General features: G+C 42.9%; 1 protein-coding gene across 8 annotated transcripts in view; it reads right to left on the minus strand.

Annotated features, from left to right (window-relative positions):
- The window catches only part of PKP4 (plakophilin 4), a 471,675-nt gene that overhangs the window by 33,339 nt on the left and 416,504 nt on the right, over positions 1 to 21,832 (minus strand). For 6 of the 8 annotated variants that reach the window (XM_073634111.1, XM_073634115.1, XM_073634114.1 and 3 more), the window contains 4 exons: positions 6,811 to 6,994; positions 4,538 to 4,655; positions 3,171 to 3,365; positions 709 to 882 (listed from right to left, as the gene is read on the minus strand). In XM_073634111.1, coding sequence (XP_073490212.1) covers positions 709 to 882; positions 3,171 to 3,365; positions 4,538 to 4,655; positions 6,811 to 6,994 — 671 coding nt within the window. The remainder of the gene's footprint in view (positions 1 to 708; positions 883 to 3,170; positions 3,366 to 4,537; positions 4,656 to 6,810; positions 6,995 to 21,832) is intronic. The other 2 variants (XM_073634112.1, XM_073634110.1) reach the window with 1 other exon arrangement.

Below are 21,832 nucleotides of genomic sequence, written 5' to 3' on the forward strand. Positions count from 1 at the left end.
CTAACGAGCAGGGCCCTCTGATTCCTCCTGTATTGAATTGTATTGTACTTGTATTGTCTGCCCTAATGTTGTAAAGCGCTGTGTAAACTGTCGGCGCTATATAAATCCTGTATAATAATAATACCTCTTGATTTTCCACATTTTGTCAGGTTACAACCAAAAACGTAAATGTATTTTATTGGGATTTCATGTGATAGACCAACACAAAGTGGCACATAAATGTGAAGTGGAAGGAAAATGAAAAATGGTCAGTCAGCAGCTCTCTGCTCTGCCCCTGCTAAGAGACTGAGCCGGGTGCCGGTCCAGGCATGTGGGCGGCTCTCGCCCATATGGTAACGATCTTTCCCCGAGCCTGGACCGGCTCTGCGACGTCAGCTGCTGTCTGCTGAAAATGGGTCACAGGAGTGCAAAACAAACTGCACTTCTGTGATCTACAGGAGAAGTACAGCCAAATGAGCGTCTCCGTAAAAAAAAAAAAATAAATAAATAAAAGTGTAAGCACTATGCAATTAAGGGCAGGTATGGATAAATCTATGAAGAACTACAAGAATTAGCTGGTGTACAATTCTGGATGTTGTAATTCCTCAACATGCCAAGTAATTCTCCCCCCTTGATATGGAGCAAAGTGCTACTGCCCACAGCAACCAACCAGAATACACCTACCTCCGACCCAACTTTAGACTGATTAACATGCAAGTGATGTATTACCTTCCAATTCCCAGCAGAAAGATTCTGAAGAGACCCAGCGGAACCTTCTAAAGTGGCTGGGTTCGAGCTTTCGGCCAGAAGAGTTAGATATGGCTTTACTACAGAGGGGTGCCAAAGCATTTCAACACCTTTTGGAGACTCAGACAGTCCAGGAATGGGGCCCACACCATCCCACTGCAGAAAAAAAATAATAATATTAATCGAGATCCAAAAAGTGGTCAAATATCTTTTATAAAATCTCCAGCATCTTTAAATGCTTTACATAGTATGTAAAGTATTAAATAACCTACCACATTTTATGTACACTATAAGCCTGCAACTCCAGATACCTTTCTCACTGCTCCAATTTGCTGGGACATTGGCCTGAAACCTAGGATCATAGTACTGGATGGGTGTTAAACTGGACCTGGCATTACCCCAGTTCTTCTGCTGCTGCTGACTCCCTCAGCACTTACTTGCTGAAGGAGGCAGGCAGTGTTAGAGCCGAGTCAATCCTCCACCAGCAGCACAGGGACAGAGAGCCGGGAGTTACTATCGGCAAATGCGGCCAGGGTAAATCCGAATACATAAGCTGAAACAGAAAAAATAGTCCCTCTAGCTACAGTCTCCCCGGCCCTCGGGTTGAACCGATGCCGCCCCAATGCTCCCCCGCCCCCTTATCAGCGGCCCTGGATAGAGCAGTGGATGGATGGCCACCTACCTGTATGCAGATCGGGCCGCAATCGCCCCCCAGGCACTCCACTGTCCATTCTGTGTGTTCTCTGGGCCCAGTAGCAGCAGGCAGGGAGGTGTACAGGAGTTTCTGATGGCTGGCCGACTCAAGAGAGGCCAAATCCTTGTGTTCCACCACCATGGGACCGGGACAAGTCGACCAGCGAAATTGGAAGTGAAGTGACCACTCTACTTCCTCCACCACCCCGCCAATCATAAACCACCACACAAACAATTGTATAGTGGTGTTCGGGCGCACGGCTCTGCGCCCTAAGGAAACTCTAAAGGAAGCCAATCAAGCTTCCCAGCTGCAATCACATGACTGCAGAAACATCATGCTTCCCATAGAAACCTATGTGTCCGGCGCCCGCACACACTTAAAGGAACTTTAAAAAAAAAAGTTTTTTGATCACTAGCTTTGGGGGGAGGGGGCTGCTGCACCCCCTATTGACGGGCCTCCACTGATAGTCTAACACTACCCTACTCAGATCGATAATGCTGCTGTTCAAAGATGTATGCTTCATTCAAAATGCAGACACCCCAAGACAGGAAGAGTGTTACTGGCAGGATATTCAGGGGAAATAAACCCCTAAAAAAAAAAAAAAAAAAAGGGGGAAGGAACGCAGCTGCCACAACTAAGGATTGATAAGCTGCAATATATTACATTTTTGTTTTTGGGTTTTACCCTAGGTTCACATTGCACATAGCATGCGATTCCTGTGCAAATCGCATGCGATTTTGTGCAGAGCGATTTGAGCCTATTCATTTTGAATGGCTCAAATTGAACCGGAACCGCATGAAAAAGGTGTAGGCAGCTTTTTTTGTTTGCACTGGAATATGATTGCATGGGTGTTTGCACCCATGTGATCCGGTTTAGGCAAATGCACGGTGTTTTGCTACATTGTTAAATTATTGACACCCGCAGCAGATTGCATGAACACAGTGAGATTGCTATGTGGGAAATGCACAGGAGTCACCGTTTCCCACACCGCATCAGTGTGAACTAGGGCTAATACCGCGTTAAGCTGCAGTTATTTACATTTATAATACCACAACAGGTTATCTTCAGGTAAAATTGTCACCAATGCCAAAACAGTAAAAAAAACAAAAAAAACAAAAAAATAAAATAGTCTCTCCAGGATGGGAGTGTATGACAGAGAGGACTGCAGCCTCCTGGTGTGTGAACAGCCTGCCGTAAGGCTGCATTCACACCTGAGTGTTTCATCTTCAGGCAGAAAGTTGCACGTTTTTTGCCGTGATTTTGTACAGGTCAAATGGTCACCAATGTAAAAAGAAGAAAAATGCCCGTAATCTGCCTAAAAAGAAGCTCCAGAACTTGTTTGAGCTTCAGGCGTTTTGGAGTGGAGATGTGAACCATGTCAATAGAGAATAATAGATTTTTTCCCCTCCAGAATTTTGTAGCTTCAGGCTTCAAGCTACAAAACGCTCAGGTGTAAATGGGGCCTTACAGTGTTGAAGCCATTTACCAATTACCACAAGAGGGTAATCTTGGGAGAAATGTTGCTTAATGCAGATCCCCATGATCATCGGCAGAGTTCTCTACAAGTTCTGTCATCTTTTGGATATTCTGTATCATTGATGCTAAGGGCACCTTAAAGACATTATAAAATCACTACTACAGTTGCTCAGGAACATTATAGGGCCCAACCAAGAACATCTATTAACAGGATAAAGCGGCTGAAGCATCATGGCTGCCATCTGTTTATTCTTTTCCACAATCCCCTACTTACACTCACCAGCTCTTCTTGCTGCGGCCTTTTCTTCTTTTTCTTTTTTTTACCCCAACAGCTCGAGTCAGAGTCCTTGCTGGGGGATTCCTTGCAGAAGTCCTCTATTTCATTAATTCCCAGCAAGCGAGCTTGAGGCACTTCCAATTCTAGGCGGTAAGATAAGTTTCTTAGCGTACAGACACAGTTCTCCACTGTCTGGAAAAGAGGAAACGGGATCAGGATCGGACATTCTCAGACACTCCATATGGCTGCGAGGAACGTTAGATTATTCGTTCTACCGCAGAAAGGCTTACTGCCATCTTACAAAGGAAGATATTACGTGCTTTTTAGACAGTCGGCCCTAATCCTAATGACTCTCAGAACAATTACAGAATTTAATGAACATATTTCAACAGCCAGACTATAAAGAAACCCTGACTGTCATTCAGGCTCATGAGAATGTGGGCAATTATCTGGGCCATGCATAATACTGGATGTAGACTTTGCCGCCCACTGCACCTTCATTTCTACTTCTCTGGCGGAGACTATTCACCAGGATTGAAGAAATCTCAGGAGCTTGGCTGCTAAACAATTGCATTCTTATTGAATACACTTTTGTGTATTTTAAATACACCTTTGTGCATTTTGAAGTTTCCCAAGAATAATTTTCATTGCGACTTCCAGGAGCTTGGAAATTTCATATTTCCATGTTCTTGATTAACGCACACATTTGTGGATTCTCCCTCAAGCATTTGCCTCTTGAGATATGTGACCGGGATATCCCAGGATCTGCAGGAGCGGGGTGGGTCATTCTTGCCTAGGTAGAGTATAGAGTACTGGCCAAAGCATGAAAAAATAAGTTTTTTTTAAATAGCGCGCGCGCGCGGGGGGGGGGGGCTAGGGAAGGTTTGCAATGGGGAAAAGATTGCTTTAGGAGTAAGGATTCACTTTAAACTCAAGACTGGCTTTACAAAAAAATTACAATCCTTTGGCAGGTAAAAAAAGTTCCTATACGCAAATTACATATGTGTATATTTAGTTGCATGCCTGGAGTTCAGCTTTAAGACCAATGACCTATATAAGCACTGGGTATCGCTTGCAGTGCAGACACTTGTGGGGCCATGTGACCTGCCATAATGATCTCATTGATTAGGAAATCATAAGGAGAAAAACAGCTGGAATTTGTATTTTACCCTTTTGTCTCCAGGGAATTTGAATCGAGGTATACAAAGCAGAAAAAAAAAAATCCTGAAACAACTCTAACCTCGCAAACAAGCTGGAGGAAATTGCCTATGACTAGGGATTTAAGAGCAACAAAAAGCTTAAATGCATAGTAAATGATGCTATGTAAAATGTGTTATTACTACTGAAATAAATAAAACAGATACCTTGCTGTCAAAATCTGATGTGTTCACGCAGGTCTGAATCACAAAGAGGAGGGAGTCTACCAGCCCTTCACAATATCTCATCTGCTTGCGAGCCTCTTCTCCCGCTGAACTCAGATTTCTAAAGGAATAAAGGCATGACACAGAAAATCAATTCTGCCTATAAAGACACCTTCCGACAAAGGGTCACATACAACGTTAGGAAGCAGGTGTAAGATTTCCTGCAAAAGATGGCAACGTCTAAGTGCAATAGTGTCACATGTCAAAGCACAGTTACACATGGCTAGTGATGAACAAGAAGTACATGTAAATGAGCCTCTACATCAAAGACAACAGTTAAAGGGTCAGTAAGCATAAGCTGCAATTTCTCTAAGATCCATACTTCACATTTACAAGTCTGTAAGATGCCGCAGCATGCAATGTTGTGATTATTCACAGAAAAGTCTATTTCTAGGGAGGGAAGGAAAGCACGGTCTTGCTCAAATATATAATACTGACATCATAAAGTTAACCTGTCACATAAGAAATACAGTGCCTGTTTTCACTGATCGCTAAACATTTTCAGGAGCTCGACCATTTTCTGTCAAAAGGCATGTATATACTGTGCATTTCAAGGTAGCTTTTCTTCACTTACTGTTTGATATGCTTTATTTATTTATTACAGGTACTTGTATAGCGCCGTCAATTTACGCATTGCTTTACATATTTAATATACATTCACATCAGTCCCTGCCCTCAAGGAATTTACAATCTAAGGTCTCTAACTCTAATTCATACATACTAGGGCCAATTTAAATAGGTGGCAATTAACCTACCAGCATGTTTTTGGAGTGTGGGAGGAAACCGGAGAACCCAGAGGTAACCCACACAGGCACAAGGAGAGCATGCAAATTCCAGGCAGGTAGTGTCATGGTTGGATTTGAACCAGTGACCCTAGTGCTGTCAGGCAGAAGTGCTACCTGCTTAGCCACTTATTTGCTTTACCTGCATCCAGATACACATGAACATATGTCCCATTATTTTCAATGGAAAATGCATGATCTGTACATTTCAATCCTTGTGTGACCAACACAAGGATTGAAATGTGGCTGGTTTAGCAGGGACCAGACGAATACAAAAGTCGATTTACCAATTGACTTCTGTAAAACCACCCTGTTGGAAAATTTCCGCTCGATCAACACCACAGGCTATAAGCTGGCAGCGCTGACCAGTGTATTCTGATGGTGAAAAAGTCTCCCCACTGTCAGAATACAATAGATTAGCAGAAGAATTCAGCCATCCACCTCCAATTATCTATGGGCTGCCCTAGGACTTCATTCACACGGCTGCAGAGGGCCGTGGGGATAAGGTGATTTTACCACCCCTCAAATGCCCACCCTGTAGGGTTCTACACATGCTGTGACTGCAATGGTTTGCTTAGTGGCAAAACATACAACCCCTGTGAATTGAATGGGGCCGTGCCGCAACTGCCTTGCAAGCCCGTGCAGCAAAAAAGGTTGCAGCATGGAGGTGTGGGCTTAAAACAGGCACTGAGGTGGCAACATACCACTTCCCAGCCACCCTCTATAAAGTGATGCACCATCACTTTACAGACGAGTGGCATGAGCTAGTGCAAATGTAAGCAAGTCCTAAGGTAGTAACAGAGGTTCTAACTGTTCCCTGTTCTACACAAAACCCCAAAAAATTCAGAAAAAGTACATTAATATTGGCAAATGTAGCCTTTTCTTAAAATGTTACTAAACCCACAACAGTAAAAATCAGTCTGTATATGCAGTAAAGCATTCTTGTTATACTCACTGTGGAACCTAAGGAGTTAAACCCCTGGATTGTCTTCTCTGATCCTCCCCTTCTTCCACAGTCACCAAGTCATCTCTTGATAGTATAGAACCTTGGAGGCACTCTGCACATGCTCAGTTCGGTGTGTATTGCAAGAGGTTTTTTTTGGGAGGGCACAGGGCCAATCAGCACTGTCCAGGCAGAGGATCAGTGGTCCTACAGTCTCATAGGACAGTTAAAGGAGAATGAAAACTCCTACAAGCTTTAACCAGACACTGATAGAAGTCACAAGACTGCTATATACGGCTAATGAGAAAAGGCATTTAGCAGTTTATATAAACTAAAATAATTGCATTTCCATGTTCTGTGTACTGTGGGGGTCGAGATATAGTGAATGCAGGGCCCTGGGTTTAGTAACAATTTAAGATTTGTTTATTCCTCTGTATCAGATACACACGGTCTGAAGGTTAAGAGTTGAGGGTGAGATACCCATGTATTACCTCATGCAGCCAGTGGTGTTCCGTAAAACAGCAGAGGACTGAAACTTCACTTTATGATCATCGTCAAAAGAAGAATTATTCAGGCCGGAATGCGGAACGATCACAGTGTTTGTGAGAGGAGACAGAGCGTCACGGATAATAGTCATCTTTACAGCGTCGCAGGATGATAAGTTCCACAGAACTCCTGAAAGTACAGAGCACAGACTCCATAAAACACTGACATAGGGAGACACAGCACACTTCCAGACTGTGAATAAGACCTGCAGCAGCCGGCTACACTCCTGGAACGCAGAGGAAACAAACACCCAAGTCTGGTAGGGCATAGCACATGTTATAGCTCCAAAAGGACTGGAGTCAGTGTTAAATCTTTACTTATCAAATTTTTCAGCTCATACATTTTGAACCAATATTGCAGTGTTTAAAGTAACAAATAAAATAATATCTGGAGCGGTCCGTTAATAGCATTAACACAGAAGTTTTTATTTTTCCGAAAACCCCTCTTCTCCTATAGTAATTTTATTACCTGTTGATCCTGCCAGTAGATTCATTGACTTTCACCTGTAACAACGCTGTTCGTTCCGCAGCATTGTCACCCTGTGGACAGGGTAGTCTTAGTTGGACAAGTAATTTCAAGGAGTTGTAAGCCCTCAATGTTTTTTATTGTATTCATTCAATGCATTCTATGCATTAAGGTGAAAAACCTTCTGCGCTGCAGCTGCCCCCCCAGAGACCCCCTTTTTTCTTACCAGAACCCAATCATTCCAGTGACGAGCAGGAGCCCAGCAGCTCCAGCTGCTCTCTCAGGTCCTCATTGGATAGATTAATAGCAGCAGGAGCTATTGGATCCTGCTGCTGTCAATCAAATCCAGTGACACGGGGGCGGGGCTGAGTCTTGCGGTCTGTGTCAATGCAGCAGCAGGACTCGGGAGCGCACCCACTCAGGTGCTCCCATGGAAAGCGTCTCTCCGCAGGGGCACCCGATGAAGAGGAGCCAGGAGTGCCACCGGGATACCCCAGAGAGAAGGATCGGGGCCGCTCTATGCAAAAGCCTTGCACAGAGCAGGCAAGTATGACATGTTTGTTATTTTACAAAAAACCAAAACAAGAAACAAACCTTTACAAACACTTTAAAAAAGCAAAAAAAATATAAATGAAACCCAACTGCAATCAACACATTTTAGGTAGTTTTAGCAAGTGTTTATAAAGGTTTAAACCATTTGAATTAAATCTGTTGTAAGCACTCACAACTGAGTTATATGGTTTGTCAAACCCCAGTAACTATTTGCTAGAAAGCTTAGTCTGCATGTAAATGTGGAGACAAATGAAAAAGAGGCAACATAAATAGATAGATAGATAGATAGATAGATAGATAGATAGATAGATAGATAGATAGATAGATAGATAGATAGATAGATAGATAGATAGATAGAGTGCATAGTTTTGTTTCAATCAGCTAAATCAAAACTTTGCATTGTGAGAGGTAAAGCAGAAGTGAAGTCTGCAGTTGTAATAAATATGGCTGCCAACATGTACATACATAGAAAGTTATACATACTAAAAGGTTTTTAAAAATGTTAGCACACCATGAAAAATGTAATATACATAAAGCTAATGAAGTAAATAATGTGGTACTGCCACATTAGTGACTTTTTACACACGACAAATACAAATATTGAGAGAAAGCGGTATGGCTTAGGTGGAGGGGGGAGCTAGCAACTTGGCTGCAGACATTATGCTTGTAGTGGATACTAATGCTAGTATATATAGAGGAATAGTGTTCCATTGTTTATATCAGTGGGAGGAATTATGACCTATTGTTGGTGAAGTGGAAGGCATAGTGTCCCATCGCTGGTGTCAAAGGAAGAAATAGTGCCATATCATTGGTGTCAGTTGGAGGCATCATGCCCCACTGTTCGTGCCAGTGGAAGGAATAGTGCCTCACTCTTGATGTCAGTGGAAGGAATAAGGTCTCATATCACTGCCCCAATAGTACCCCGAGGGCCAGATAAAGGCAAGCAAAGGGGCGTATCCTGCCCACGGGCTACAGTTTAGAGACCACTGGATTAATGCATCATGCACTATAAAGGAAAAATCTGCCAGAGTATGAATTGGTTTAGAACATGTACACTGGTTTGATCTTCTTTACCACTTCTGTTCTTCCCATATAAGACTAAGGAAATGAAAAAGCAGCTTGAAGCAGGTTAGGACATCGCATGCACCCATCTATGAACTGTGAATGATCCTCTGGCGAGTCTCAATCTGATTTTAAATGCAAACAAAATTCACCAGAAAACAAGCTGCACTTGGCCATCTACTCGATCTCTTAATCACTTGCTTACTGGGCACTTAAACCCCCCTCCTGCCCAGACCAATTTTTAGCTTTCAGCGCTGTTACACTTTGAATGACAATTGTGCGGTCATGCTACACTGTACTCAAATGAAACTTTTATCATTTTTTTCACACAAATGGAGCTTTCTTTTGGTGGTATTTAATCACCACTTGGGCTTTTATTTTTTGCTAAACAAAAAAAGACAAATTTTTGAAAAAAAAAAAAAATCATGTTTCATAGTTTGTTATAAAATTTTGCAAACGGGTAATTTTTCTCCTTCATTGATATTCGCTGATGAGGCTGCATTTATGGACACAGATAAGGTGACAGTGCTAAGACAGCAGTGATGGGCCCTGATGGGTGGCACTGATGGGCACTGGTAGGTGGCACTGATAGGTAGTATTGATAGGCAGCACTGGTGATGAGGCACTAATTGGTGACATTTATAGGTGGCACAGATGGGTGGTACTGTGGGCATTGGTGGGTGGCACTATTGTGCACTGGTAGGTGGCACAGGTGGGCACAGAAGCCTCTGCGGAGGCTCTCCATGATCGGGACTGATGTCCCTCTCACAGCCGCCGGTGATCTGCTTTTTTTTTTTCTCCTCACGCTACCAGGGTGAGGAGAAAAAATAGCCGATTACCGGGTCTGTTTACAACACATGATCAGCTGTCATTGGCTGACAGCTGATCACGTGGTAAGGTGTTGGGATCGATCCCTTACTCCGATCAGCTGAGTCTCAGACTCGCTGATCACAGAGCGCGCCCTGCAGGGGGCGCGCAGGCCGCTCAAGCACGGGAGGACGTCTATGGACTCCGGCACAGTAGGTCTGCTCTGTAGCGGTTATTCGGCTATAGTTCGGATGGGAAGAGGTTGAACAAGTTTTAAATGAAAAAAAAGATGTTACAAGTACCTGGTCTGTGCAATAGTTGTGCACAGAGCAGCCCTGAGCCTCTTTTTCTGTGGTCGCCGCCGATGCTCCTGGCTCCTTCTGCCTTCTGAGTGCTCCCACAGCAAGCTGATTGCTATGGGGGCACTCGTGTGGGCTTGATCCTGAGCCTCACTGTGCGCGTGTACTGAGACACAGAGTGTGGCTCAGCCGCGCCTCTGTCACTGGATTTGATTAAGAGCAACAGGAGCCAATGGCTCCCACCACTCTCATTGAGTCCAGTGAGGAGGAAGAGAAGAACGGTGGCACTGCTCAAGATCAGTTCAGTTAAGTATTTAGGGGGGCTGGGTGGAACGGCATGAAAAATGTTTTTTTTACCTTAATGCAGAAAATGCGTTAAGATATTAAAAAAAAAAAAAAAAAAAACCTTAAGCCTTTACAACCACTTTAAGGTGACTGATCATTTTGTATGCAGGTTCCCAAAAATTCTACCCCTATATTTTTTCCCCCATTTCCTTATATTTAAACTGGTACAGATGTAAGGAGCGTGCTTGTCATGAAGACAAATTTTATAATGTTAAAGAAAAAAAAACACAATTAAGCAATTTCATTAGGAAGACGCAGATCTATAATAAGATTCTGTTTACTGCAACAGAAAAGCTAATTACTGTTTTTCTCTCCTCCATAACGTTAAAAATTTAAAAAGCAACATTTGCTCTGGGATCTGCAATGCAGATCTGTAATATTGTCATGAAAATATTGCAGAACTTTTTTTTTAAGAATGCAAAAAGAAAGAGGTCTGACTGAGGGGGGCATCATGTTTTCTTTTACATCATGTCGATGGCTGGGGGCACATGCATTGCTTATAAAGAGGTTTGAGATTTCCGCACTCACAGACCAAGGCTTGCAGCCTCCCCTTGCTCACCCCCTCAGGGATGAGATAAAAAGTAAAAATGTGTGTGGGTAGGGGCAGTTGGCGCTACCTGTATGGGTGCGTATCAATTATGTGTTAGCTGTATAGCTCAAAATTACTTGTGTGCTCTACTAATAGTGAACTATAGGTGTGTTTGGGCAAATCCGTGTAATAAAGTGTATATGTGCCCAATGGGATAAATATCCCGTACCAAAAAGTACATCCAAATTGAACTGGTTTAGCAGCAAGGTGTATATATATATATATATATATATATATATATATATATATATATATATATACACACACAAGTATAACAAAAAGTATCATCAGTGGTATTACCAATAATTATAAATAATAGGTGTAACTGCACACAACTTTCTACTATTGTATAAGGGGTTAACCTTATTTTACAATTCGTTCTTACAACTCCTGCAGTGGCTAATAGAAAGTCTCTTATCCGTCCACATCCAGTGCCATCCACTGATTACATATTACCACTAAATCTCCACTGTACACAATTAGCGTGACAAAAAAAAGAAAAAAAAAAATGTACATATAAGTATATAGCCCAAAGAAATATATATATGTAAAATGTGTATATAAAGTGACCAATTGTTTCAGACATATACCGATTGTGGCACAAATATAATATATAAAGAAAATTGTAGATAAAATCAATATTGTGAAAGTCCTATCTTGAAGATATTTCATTCAAAAATTCCTGCGTGAGGTGACTGTAGTGATGACAGTTGAAATCCAGTGACTTAGGTGCTCCCCCTCAAGGGTCCCCACTCACCCGCTCCCTGTACCCCTGCAGGGATAAAAGGCATCTAGTATCCTCGATACTTTCTTGGAATCCGATGCAGTTGTCCAATGGGGTTATCCATAGGGGGCTTCCGCTCCAGGTGTAACTATGCTTCAGGTTTAGGCTTTATCCTCGTATAAAAGAAAACAGGGCTCTCATAGTGTGATAACGTATTGTATTTATTAAAAAGTTATTAGGTCCAGTGACCAGTAAAGTAAATGAAAATAAAAGTTTAAAAACAATGAACACTCCTGAGGGAGTGAAAGTATCACACTGCGTAAGGGAGATCAAGCCCGGAGAGGAGCTCGTGGATGTACGCTAACAGTTGAGCGGCGTGCGCCTCAGCTGCGTTCCACACTCTCTCCGACTTCCGCGTATGACGTAGGTACGTAGCTCCGCCTTACGCGTTTCATCATCGACGTTCTCAAAGGTGTAGCTAACGTCCCTAATGGCAAGCTATTTGAAGGCAAGTGGGCATTTCTCCTCCCTTGGGCGGGGTCCCATAGTGTGTATTATCAAAACGGCCTGTAATGGACCGAGCCGAATGCCGGGGGTGTTTCACGTATATTCCCTCAGTATTAGGGTATTATTATCCCCGCTTGCCACCATTCCGACAGACTTAAGCATTTACATAACCTATACATACAAGCATAGAAACTTTTTTATACCTATAACTCCATATAAACCATTCTGAATTAATCTTTGGGTGATACCATTTCTCCCACCAATATCCACGAGATAAAGGCACTGGGGTTTATAAATTATGACCCCTATTGGTATTATAAGATATTACAGGTGGCCCTCATATATATATATACCAGTCCCAAACTTAAAGCTTAGATATATGTTTAATTATGGTCCCTATATAGGCCATTCCCCTCACCCCTCCGGGATCCAGGTTCCTTAGCCAAAACAGACTTGCAAATATTGGTTTGGGGAATTAATATCACCAAGCTTACATATCCCAGGATAATAGATACATGACTTATCCAGCAAAATGTACATTTTGCCCTAACCAAAGTGGGCATACACCAGTTTGATAAAATACAAACTTTTGAATTTCTTTGACTTGATTTTTGAATTTCTTTGACTTGTCCAGTTGGGTGTAGTCTATATATTTTTTTATGGTTTTTTATGGTATCTTATCTTGGGTAATAGGTCCCTTAGAGTGGGATATTAGAGGCATCCCCCCAGATGGGAAAAAATAAGGGGGGTTATATGATAGGAACCCGATGCCCTTACCTGTATTTTATCAAACTGGTGTATGCCCACTTTGGTTAGGGCAAAATGTACATTTTGCTGGATAAGTCATGTATCTATTATCCTGGGATATGTAAGCTTGGTGATATTAATTCCCCAAACCAATATTTGCAAGTCTGTTTTGGCTAAGGAACCTGGATCCCGGAGGGGTGAGGGGAATGGCCTATATAGGGACCATAATTAAACATATATCTAAGCTTTAAGTTTGGGACTGGTATATATATATATATATATATATATATATATATATATATATATATATATATATATATATATGAGGGCCACCTGTAATATCTTATAATACCAATAGGGGTCATAATTTATAAACCCCAGTGCCTTTATCTCGTGGATATTGGTGGGAGAAATGGTATCACCCAAAGATTAATTCAGAATGGTTTATATGGAGTTATAGGTATAAAAAAGTTTCTATGCTTGTATGTATAGGTTATGTAAATGCTTAAGTCTGTCGGAATGGTGGCAAGCAGGGATATTAATACTCTAATACTGAGGGAATATACGTGAAACACCCCCGGCATTCGGCTCGGTCCATTACAGGCCGTTTTGATAATACACACTATGGGACCCCGCCCAAGGGAGGAGAAATGCCTGCTTGCCTTCAAATAGCTTGCCATTAGGGACGTTAGCTATGCCTTTGAGAACGTCGATGACGAAACGCGTAAGGCGGAGCTACGTACCTACGTCATACGCGGAAGTCGGAGAGAGTGTGGAACGCAGCTGAGGCGCACGCCGCTCAGCTGTTAGCGTACATCCACGAGCTCCTCTCCGGGCTTGATCTCCCTTACGCAGTGTGATACTTTCACTCCCTCAGGAGTGTTCATTGTTTTTAAACTTTTATTTTCATTTACTTTACTGGTCACTGGACCTAATAACTTTTTAATAAATACAATACGTTATCACACTATGGGAGCCCTGTTTTCTTTTATACGAGGATAAAGCCTAAACCTGAAGGATAGTTACACCTGGAGCGGAAGCCCCCTATGGATAACCCCATTGGACAACTGCATCGGATTCCAAGAAAGTATCGAGGATACTAGATGCCTTTTACCCCTGCAGGGGTACAGGGAGCGGGTGAGTGGGGACCCTTGAGGGGGAGCACCTAAGTCACTGGATTTCAACTGTCATCACTACAGTGACCTCACGCAGGAATTTTTGAATGAAATATCTTCAAGATAGGACTTTCACAATATTGATTTTATCTACAATTTTCTTTATATATTATATTTGTGCCACAATCGGTATATGTCTGAAACAATTGGTCACTTTATATACACATTTTACATATATATATTTCTTTGGGCTATATACTTATATGTACATTTTTTTTTTCTTTCTTTTTTTGTCACGCTAATTGTGTACAGTGGAGATTTAGTGGTAATATGTAATCAGTGGATGGCACTGGATGTGGACGGATAAGAGACTTTCTATTAGCCACTGCAGGAGTTGTAAGAACGAATTGTAAAATAAGGTTAACCCCTTATACAATAGTAGAAAGTTGTGTGCAGTTACACCTATTATTTATAATTATTGGTAATACCACTGATGATACTTTTTGTTATACTTGTATATATATGTATACACCTTGCTGCTAAACCAGTTCAATTTGGATGCACTTTTTGGTACGGGATATTTATCCCATTGGGCACATATACACTTTATTACACGGATTTGCCCAAACACACCTATAGTTCACTATTAGGAGAGCACACAAGTAATTTTGAGCTATACAGCTAACACATAATTGATACGCACCCATACAGGTAGCGCCAACTGCCCCTACCCACACACATTTTCACATGCATTGCTTACCTGGGGAAGAGATGACACCAGGATGTACTACGGACATAAGGCAAGCCGGCTGAGGCAGTGTGATGCTTAGGGCAAAGTTCTGCTGGGAAACCTTGGGTCCTGCCATATATGTGCATGTTACTATGGAGCCCATGCCTCCATGGGTCAGGCTGGTGATTTATAAACTACATAGTCCATTGACTCACTTCTTTCCAGGTTCAGCAATGCAGCATCCTATGACATTCTTCCACCTCTGGCCAATAAAGAGGACAGCTGACCCTCAAAGCAGTAATAAAATATATTCTCCTGATTAGCAGAGGCACGTGTTACAAGAATGGATGGCCAAAATCACAAACCCATTGATAGGAAAAAATATTTAGCATATGTATTAGAACCTAGCATTTCACAGTTCATTTGAAAGTCCACTCTAATACTAAGTAATAAGGGAATTATTTGCAAAAGCTACATTTAAAAGAAGAGATGCCTTTAGAGCCCTTTCACACTGAAAGCTCGGGGGTGTCAGCGGTAAAGCACCACTAGTTTTAGCAGCGCTTTAAATAGCCATTGCAGTTTAATCAGGTTTACATCCCCCTCAAGTATGTTGTACAGAGGTTACAGAGTCTTCTATTTAAAAACTTCAGAAGTTTGATGTCACCTCAATATCACTTTCTTATTTATTTGCCGCGTGTCACACAGTTTGACAGAAAAATTATTAAAATCTTTACTTAAGATCTGTCCTTGGCGAATTTGTTTCTCAGCGTTTGTCAGACAAGTTATATTTTGCTAATCAGATCAGACAACTGAGATCTCCAGCCATTTAGAAAACTCTCGTATAGAAGCAACGTACTTTAGTAACAACTTAAAAAAACAGCTTATGCGCTCTTCCAAAAATATCACAATGGCAATGGGTTATCACTTCTGACAGGTTTTTTTGGATATCGGCAGCTCTATTAGGGCTCTTTTACACTTGCAGTTGGGGAGCAGTAAAAATAGGGGGTCAAGGAGGTTTTCACTGTCCCTTGATCGCCTCCTTAAGTTGCGAAGGAAAGCCGATGGGGTTGTACACATGCCAAAGCATTGCAGTCAGGGCAAAAATCATACCCTCCATCACGTTCATTGGCCAGTACCACCACTAAATGCAATCCATTTCAGTGTATGGGGCTGCGACACAAACGTCCTACAACCACATACAATGCACACAGTTGCTCTGCGGTGGTGCAACCTTTACAGGGTTAAAACAGGCAGTGAGGAGGCAACATATCGCTTACTCAAAGCCAACCAAATGCTTCTAAAAGCAATCCACTGCAGATAGTTTGTCGCAGGCTGGCAAGGGAGCTGGGAATTTTTGTTATTTTTGTTGAAATGCGTCACCCTTCCATATGCTCCTTGCTGTAAAGGCCAGTTATAGGTTGGGGTGGTTGCCATTTGTTTGTTCCTTTGGTGAATTGGTGAGGGGACACGCTGGATACTTTCGCTGCCATTTGCTGGGTGTCCAGTGCATCCCTATACCTTTAAGGAGGAGTGGGCTCCCTCCGGGAATACCTGCCCTTTATCTTTTATATACAGTATCTCACAAAAGCGAATACACCCCTCACATTTTTGTAAATATTTTATTATATCTTTTCATGTGACTACACTGAAGAAATGACAATTTGCTACAATGTAAAGTAGTGAGTGTACGGCTTGTATAACAGTGAAAATTTGCTGTCTCCTCAAAATAACTCAAAACACAGCCATTAAGGTCTAAACCGCTGGCAACAAAAGTGATTACACCCCTAGGTGAAAAATGCGCCCAAAGTGTCAATATTTTGTGTGGCCACCATTATTTTCCAGCACTGCCTTAACCCTCTTGGGCATTGAGCTCACCAGAGCTTCACAGGTTGCCACTGGAATCCTCTTCCACTCCTCCATGCCCCCCAGATGCTCAATAGGGTTTAGGTCTGGAGACATGCTTGGCCAGTCCATCACCTTTACCCTCAGCTTCTTTAGCATGGCAGTGGTGGTCTTGGAGGTGTGTCTGGGGTCGCTATCATGTTGAAATACTGCCCTGTGGCCCAGTCTCTGAAGAGAGGGGATCATGCTCTGCTTCAGTATGTCACAGTACATGTCGGCATTCATGGTCCCCTCAATGAGCTGTAGCTTTCCAGTGCCGGCAGCACTCATGCAGCCCCAGACCATGACACTCCCACCATCATGCTTGACTGTAGACAAGACACACTTGTCTTTGTACTCCTCACCTGGTTGCCGCCACACACACCTGACACCATCTGAACCAAATAAGTTTATCTTGGTCTCATCAGACCACAGGACATGATTCCAGTAATCCATGTCCTTAGTCTGCTTGTCTTCAGCAAACTGTTTGCAGGCTTTCTTGTGCATCATCTTCAGAAGAGGCTTCCTTCTGGGACGACAGCCATGCATACCAATTTGATGCAATGTGCGGTGTATGGTCTGAGCACTGACAGGCTGACCCCCCCACCCTTCAACCTCTGCAGCAATGCTGGCAGTACTCTTACGTCTATTTACCAAAGACAACCTCTGGATAAGACGCTGAACACGTGCACTCAACTTCTTTGGTCGACCATGCTGAGGCCTGTTCTGAGTAAAACCTGTCCTGTTAAACCGCTGTATGGTCTTGGCCACCGTGCTGCAGCTCAGTTTTAGGGTCTTGGCAATCTTCTTATAGCCTAGGCCATCTTTAAGTAGAGCAACAATTATTTTTTTCAAATCCTCAGGGAGTTCTTTGCCATGAGGTGCAATGTTGAACTTCCAGTGACCAGTATGAGAGAGTGAGAGTGATAACACCAAATTTAACACACCTGCTCCCCATTCACACCTGAGACCTTGTAACACTAACTAGTCACATGACACCGGGGAGGGAAAATGGCTAATTGTGCCTAATTTGGACATTTTCACTTAGTGGTGTACTCACTTTTGTTGCTAGCGGTTTAGACATTAATGGCTGTGTGTTTAGTTATTTTGCAGGGGGCAGCAAATTTTTTTATACAAGCTGTACACTCACTACTTTACATAGCAGTATCATTTCTTCAGTGTTGTCACAAAAAAATATAATAAAATATTTACAAAAATGTGAGGGGTGTACTCACTTTTGTGAGATACTGTATGTGCTCCAACTTTGGAGACAAAATTTAGAGAGTTAGGCCTGCAGTACAAAGGGGCGCTGCAGCTTACGCATATATTTGCAAATGTGTGCAAACTAAACCCCGGTCTCTAAAGTGAACTGACAGGGCAATTCGGTTTGTTAAAGGCTGGCTTGCAAGTCGAGCTGGGAATTTTTCCTTGTTTTTTAGGCTGCAGGATCTGCCACAAGTGTAAACTTTTTTCTTAATCACTTAAGCCCCGGACCATTTGGCTGGCCAAAACCAGAGCATTTTTTGCGATTCGGCACTGCCTCGCTTTAACTGACAATTGCGCGGTCGTATGACGTGGCTCCCAAACAAAATTGAGGTCCTTTTTTCCCCACAAATAGAGCTTTCTTTTGGTGGTATTTGATCATCTCTGTGGTTTTCAGTTTTTGCGCTATAAACAAAAAATAGCGACAATTTTGTAAAAAAACAAATTTTTCACTTTTTGCTATAATAAATGTCCCCAAAAAATATTAAAAAAAAAAAAAAAAAAAAAAAAATTTCCCCCTCAGTTTAGGCCGATACGTATTCTACATATTTTTGGTAAAAAAAAAAAAAAAAAAAAATCGCAATAAGTAATGGCGGTGTTCTGCGTTTATCAGGACTGCGACATTTTGGCGGACACATCGGACATTTTTGGGACCATTGTCATTTATACAGCAATCAATGCTATGCAAATGCATTGATTCCTGTGTAAATGACACTGGCAGTGAAGGGGTTAACCACTAGGGGGCAGTGTAGGGGTTAAGTTTGTCCTAGTAAGCAATTCTAACTGTGGGGGGGGGCGCAGCTATGTGTGACACGACACTGATCACCGCTCCCGATTACAGGGAGCGGTGATCAGTGTCCTGTCACTAGGCAGAACGGGGAAATGCTTGTTTACATCAGCATTTCCCCGTTCTTCCTCTCCATGAGACGATCGCTGGTATCCCCGCGATCACACTCATGGAGGTCGCGGCGGCACGTGCAGACCGCTTCTTAAAGGGCAACGTACAGGTACGTTAATCTGCCTGTACGTGCCCTTCTGCTGACGTATATCGGCGTGAGCCGGTCGGCAAGCGGTTAAAAGAGATTTAACTCCCCTTCCTGTCCTGCTAACTGTTTCACCAGACAAAGTGAGGAAAAATATGCAACAAGGACCGAAATAAAACAGGGGTTTTAGCCTTCAGCTTTTCTTCTGAAGTATTTTTTTTTCTATACAAGATGGCAGATTTTTCCACTATACTCTTATGCTGCCAATGCCACTGTCCAGCCAAAAGGTGAAAGATTCAGAAGGAGGTGACACAAAGCAGAATGTTCCCCTCGTTCTGCACTGTCAAAGGCACTAATGTGAAAATCAGTGCCGCATACAAGTCAGCCAAATTGTAAAAAGCTTTTTTGATTATTTTCAACCATGTGAAACAATGACATAATGTTCCTACCTGCAGCCAGGAGCACCACTTACACTTAAACGGTGATTGTTCCATTCTGCGGAACAAAGAATGAGCTTATAGATCTTCCAGAAAAGTCACTCAAGTGGCAGCTTTTCTGCTTGCCTTCTCACAAGGGTTCACATTTATATTCTGTCCAAAAAAAAAAAAACAACAAACACAGCGCTGGAAATGTTGTACCTGTCACACCTGGTGGTAACAGCCATTTCGTGATCTGACCAAAGCAAATATTGAGAAAATGTGGCTGAGGTTCCTGGGTAGCAATACTGCACTCTCAACGGTTCCCAATCAAATGAAATGTCCTAAGGCTTATGAAGCTTTGTCCCTGGAAATGCATCTCAAGTTGGAGCACTAATCATGTCAGATTTTTTAGTTCATATACCTTTTCACTTAATGAGTACTTTAGCAAGCAAAACAGTATCTTCAAAACCCATTTCTACTTCGCATGGCTGATTTCAGATGGGGGGCCTGCGTTTCACACAGCTCTTTGGAAACCCCCTGTAGTTATTCACAAGCTGACAGCTGTTCTTGGTCCTGGTCCGTGAAGTACAAAAAGAAATCCCAATATGATATCTGATAATCTTGTAAACAAGATGCTCCATGGCAGTTTTAAATAATATGCTAGAAATCATACTAGTCAGTGGCGTGAGCAACTTTCCGAATGTGAGCAGCAGATTTTCAGAGCTCCGTCCAGTCTGCTATCATCCTGATATATTCCTGCTGACCCTGTGACTCAAGACAGCCCGCATCTGCCTCCCTAGCCCTCCTGCTTACACAGAGTCGGCAGGGAGATGGTAAAAACTGGGAATGCCGGTGCAGGCACTCTAGGCTATTAGGCTCCTCTCCCTGCCTGTGTGCTGCTGCAAGATGGCACCATCCCTCATGGCTCGGGAGATACAGACACCGCCTTGTCAGCTCTCCAAAGTCTGCCTCTCCATCGGGTGAGTCTCCAGAGCTCTCAGATCCCGGCTTAGCTGAGCTGCCAATCTGTTTACCCCCAAAGGCTGCAGCACAGGACTCCCACAGTATTGAAGATCATATAGGAGCTCCTACAGCGACGACCTTATCCCAAATAATGGAGGCCATCCAACATTGCCAAGCAGCCCTGACTACCCAAATTAACTCAGTCCGGATGGACTTATTTCTTAAACAGGACGTTCGTAACCTCCGTTACCAATGCAGAACAGCGCATTAGTGACTTAAAGGATGATACTCGTCCGTTACAATCCACTATCAATGATTTTCTTTAAAGGTCAAGAAGACACTATGGATAAACTGATCAACTTGGAAGATCACCTGAGGCGAAACAATTTACGCTTTCTGGGGTTTCCGGAAGGTTCCGAGGGTAGGAACCCTGAAGCACTTATGGAGCGATGGCTCAATACCACTTTTGGTGCTTCTACATTCTCGCCATTATTTGCTATTGAACGAGCGCATAGGGTCCCTTTTGCACCCTCTACCAACAGGTGCACCCCCTTGTCTGGGGTTCATCAAAGTGTTATATTGGGGATCAGCAACAAGTAGATCGCGGACAGGTGACTGGTTGCTAACCCACCATTCCATGGCATCAAACAGTGCAATGTAGAGGGGCTACTTGAAAAGTTGGAGCTGTAGTAGGGAGCAAGAGCCGCATAAGCCAATGCCTCCTCTGTACTGTTGGCTTCTGCACCATGTGGAGTGATACCAACTGCACTCCACCTCTTATCCCGGCTAGCAGTCTCCACAGTGGTGCTAGCAACAGGAAAGAGGAGATCTTCAGGTCAGTGTGAAGCAATACACTGAGTATAAAAAGTATAGGACTGCTTTTGCACTAATGTGCTGCAGTTTACCCACACCGCAGGTGCAGTGCAGTGTACCTGCAGCTTTCCTTCGGGTTCGCTGCGTTTAGCCATAGACTTCTATTATATCCTATGGGTTTAGTGCACTTTCTGAAAGTGTCTTATTCACAAGTGCAGCAGGCACTGCTGCTCCTCTCAAAAAAGTGATCCAAGTATGTTTGACAGTTGGTGAGGAGGCCATATGTTGCCTCCTCACCACCCAATTTAAACCCATGATTGCCGTACAATGCACATGATTGCGACACAGTAGTACAGCAATAAGAGGTTTATATCAGGTGTGAGTCGGCAACACTGTGCCCAGTGATCTTTGATTTCTCCCATGTTGTTCAGGTAGATCTCCACCTCTTTAAGGTTGCCTATCCCTGTGTTACATTATCGAGATAAGGAGGCGGTCCTGAGAGCTGCTTGGTAAAAATGCAGTGTTTCCTATAATGGCAATACCATTACTATCTTTCTGGATTTTTCGGCTGCTACACAAAAACAACAGGAAACATTTCTTTCTATCAAGGAATGCCTATGTGACCTGCAACTTCCATATAGCATGCTCTATCCAGCTCGGCTGCGCATCATTAAGTAAACGCTCACTTCTTCACTGATCCACA

The sequence above is a fragment of the Aquarana catesbeiana genome, linkage group LG06 (assembly GCF_042186555.1).
Source record: "Aquarana catesbeiana isolate 2022-GZ linkage group LG06, ASM4218655v1, whole genome shotgun sequence".
Taxonomy (NCBI): domain Eukaryota; kingdom Metazoa; phylum Chordata; class Amphibia; order Anura; family Ranidae; genus Aquarana; species Aquarana catesbeiana.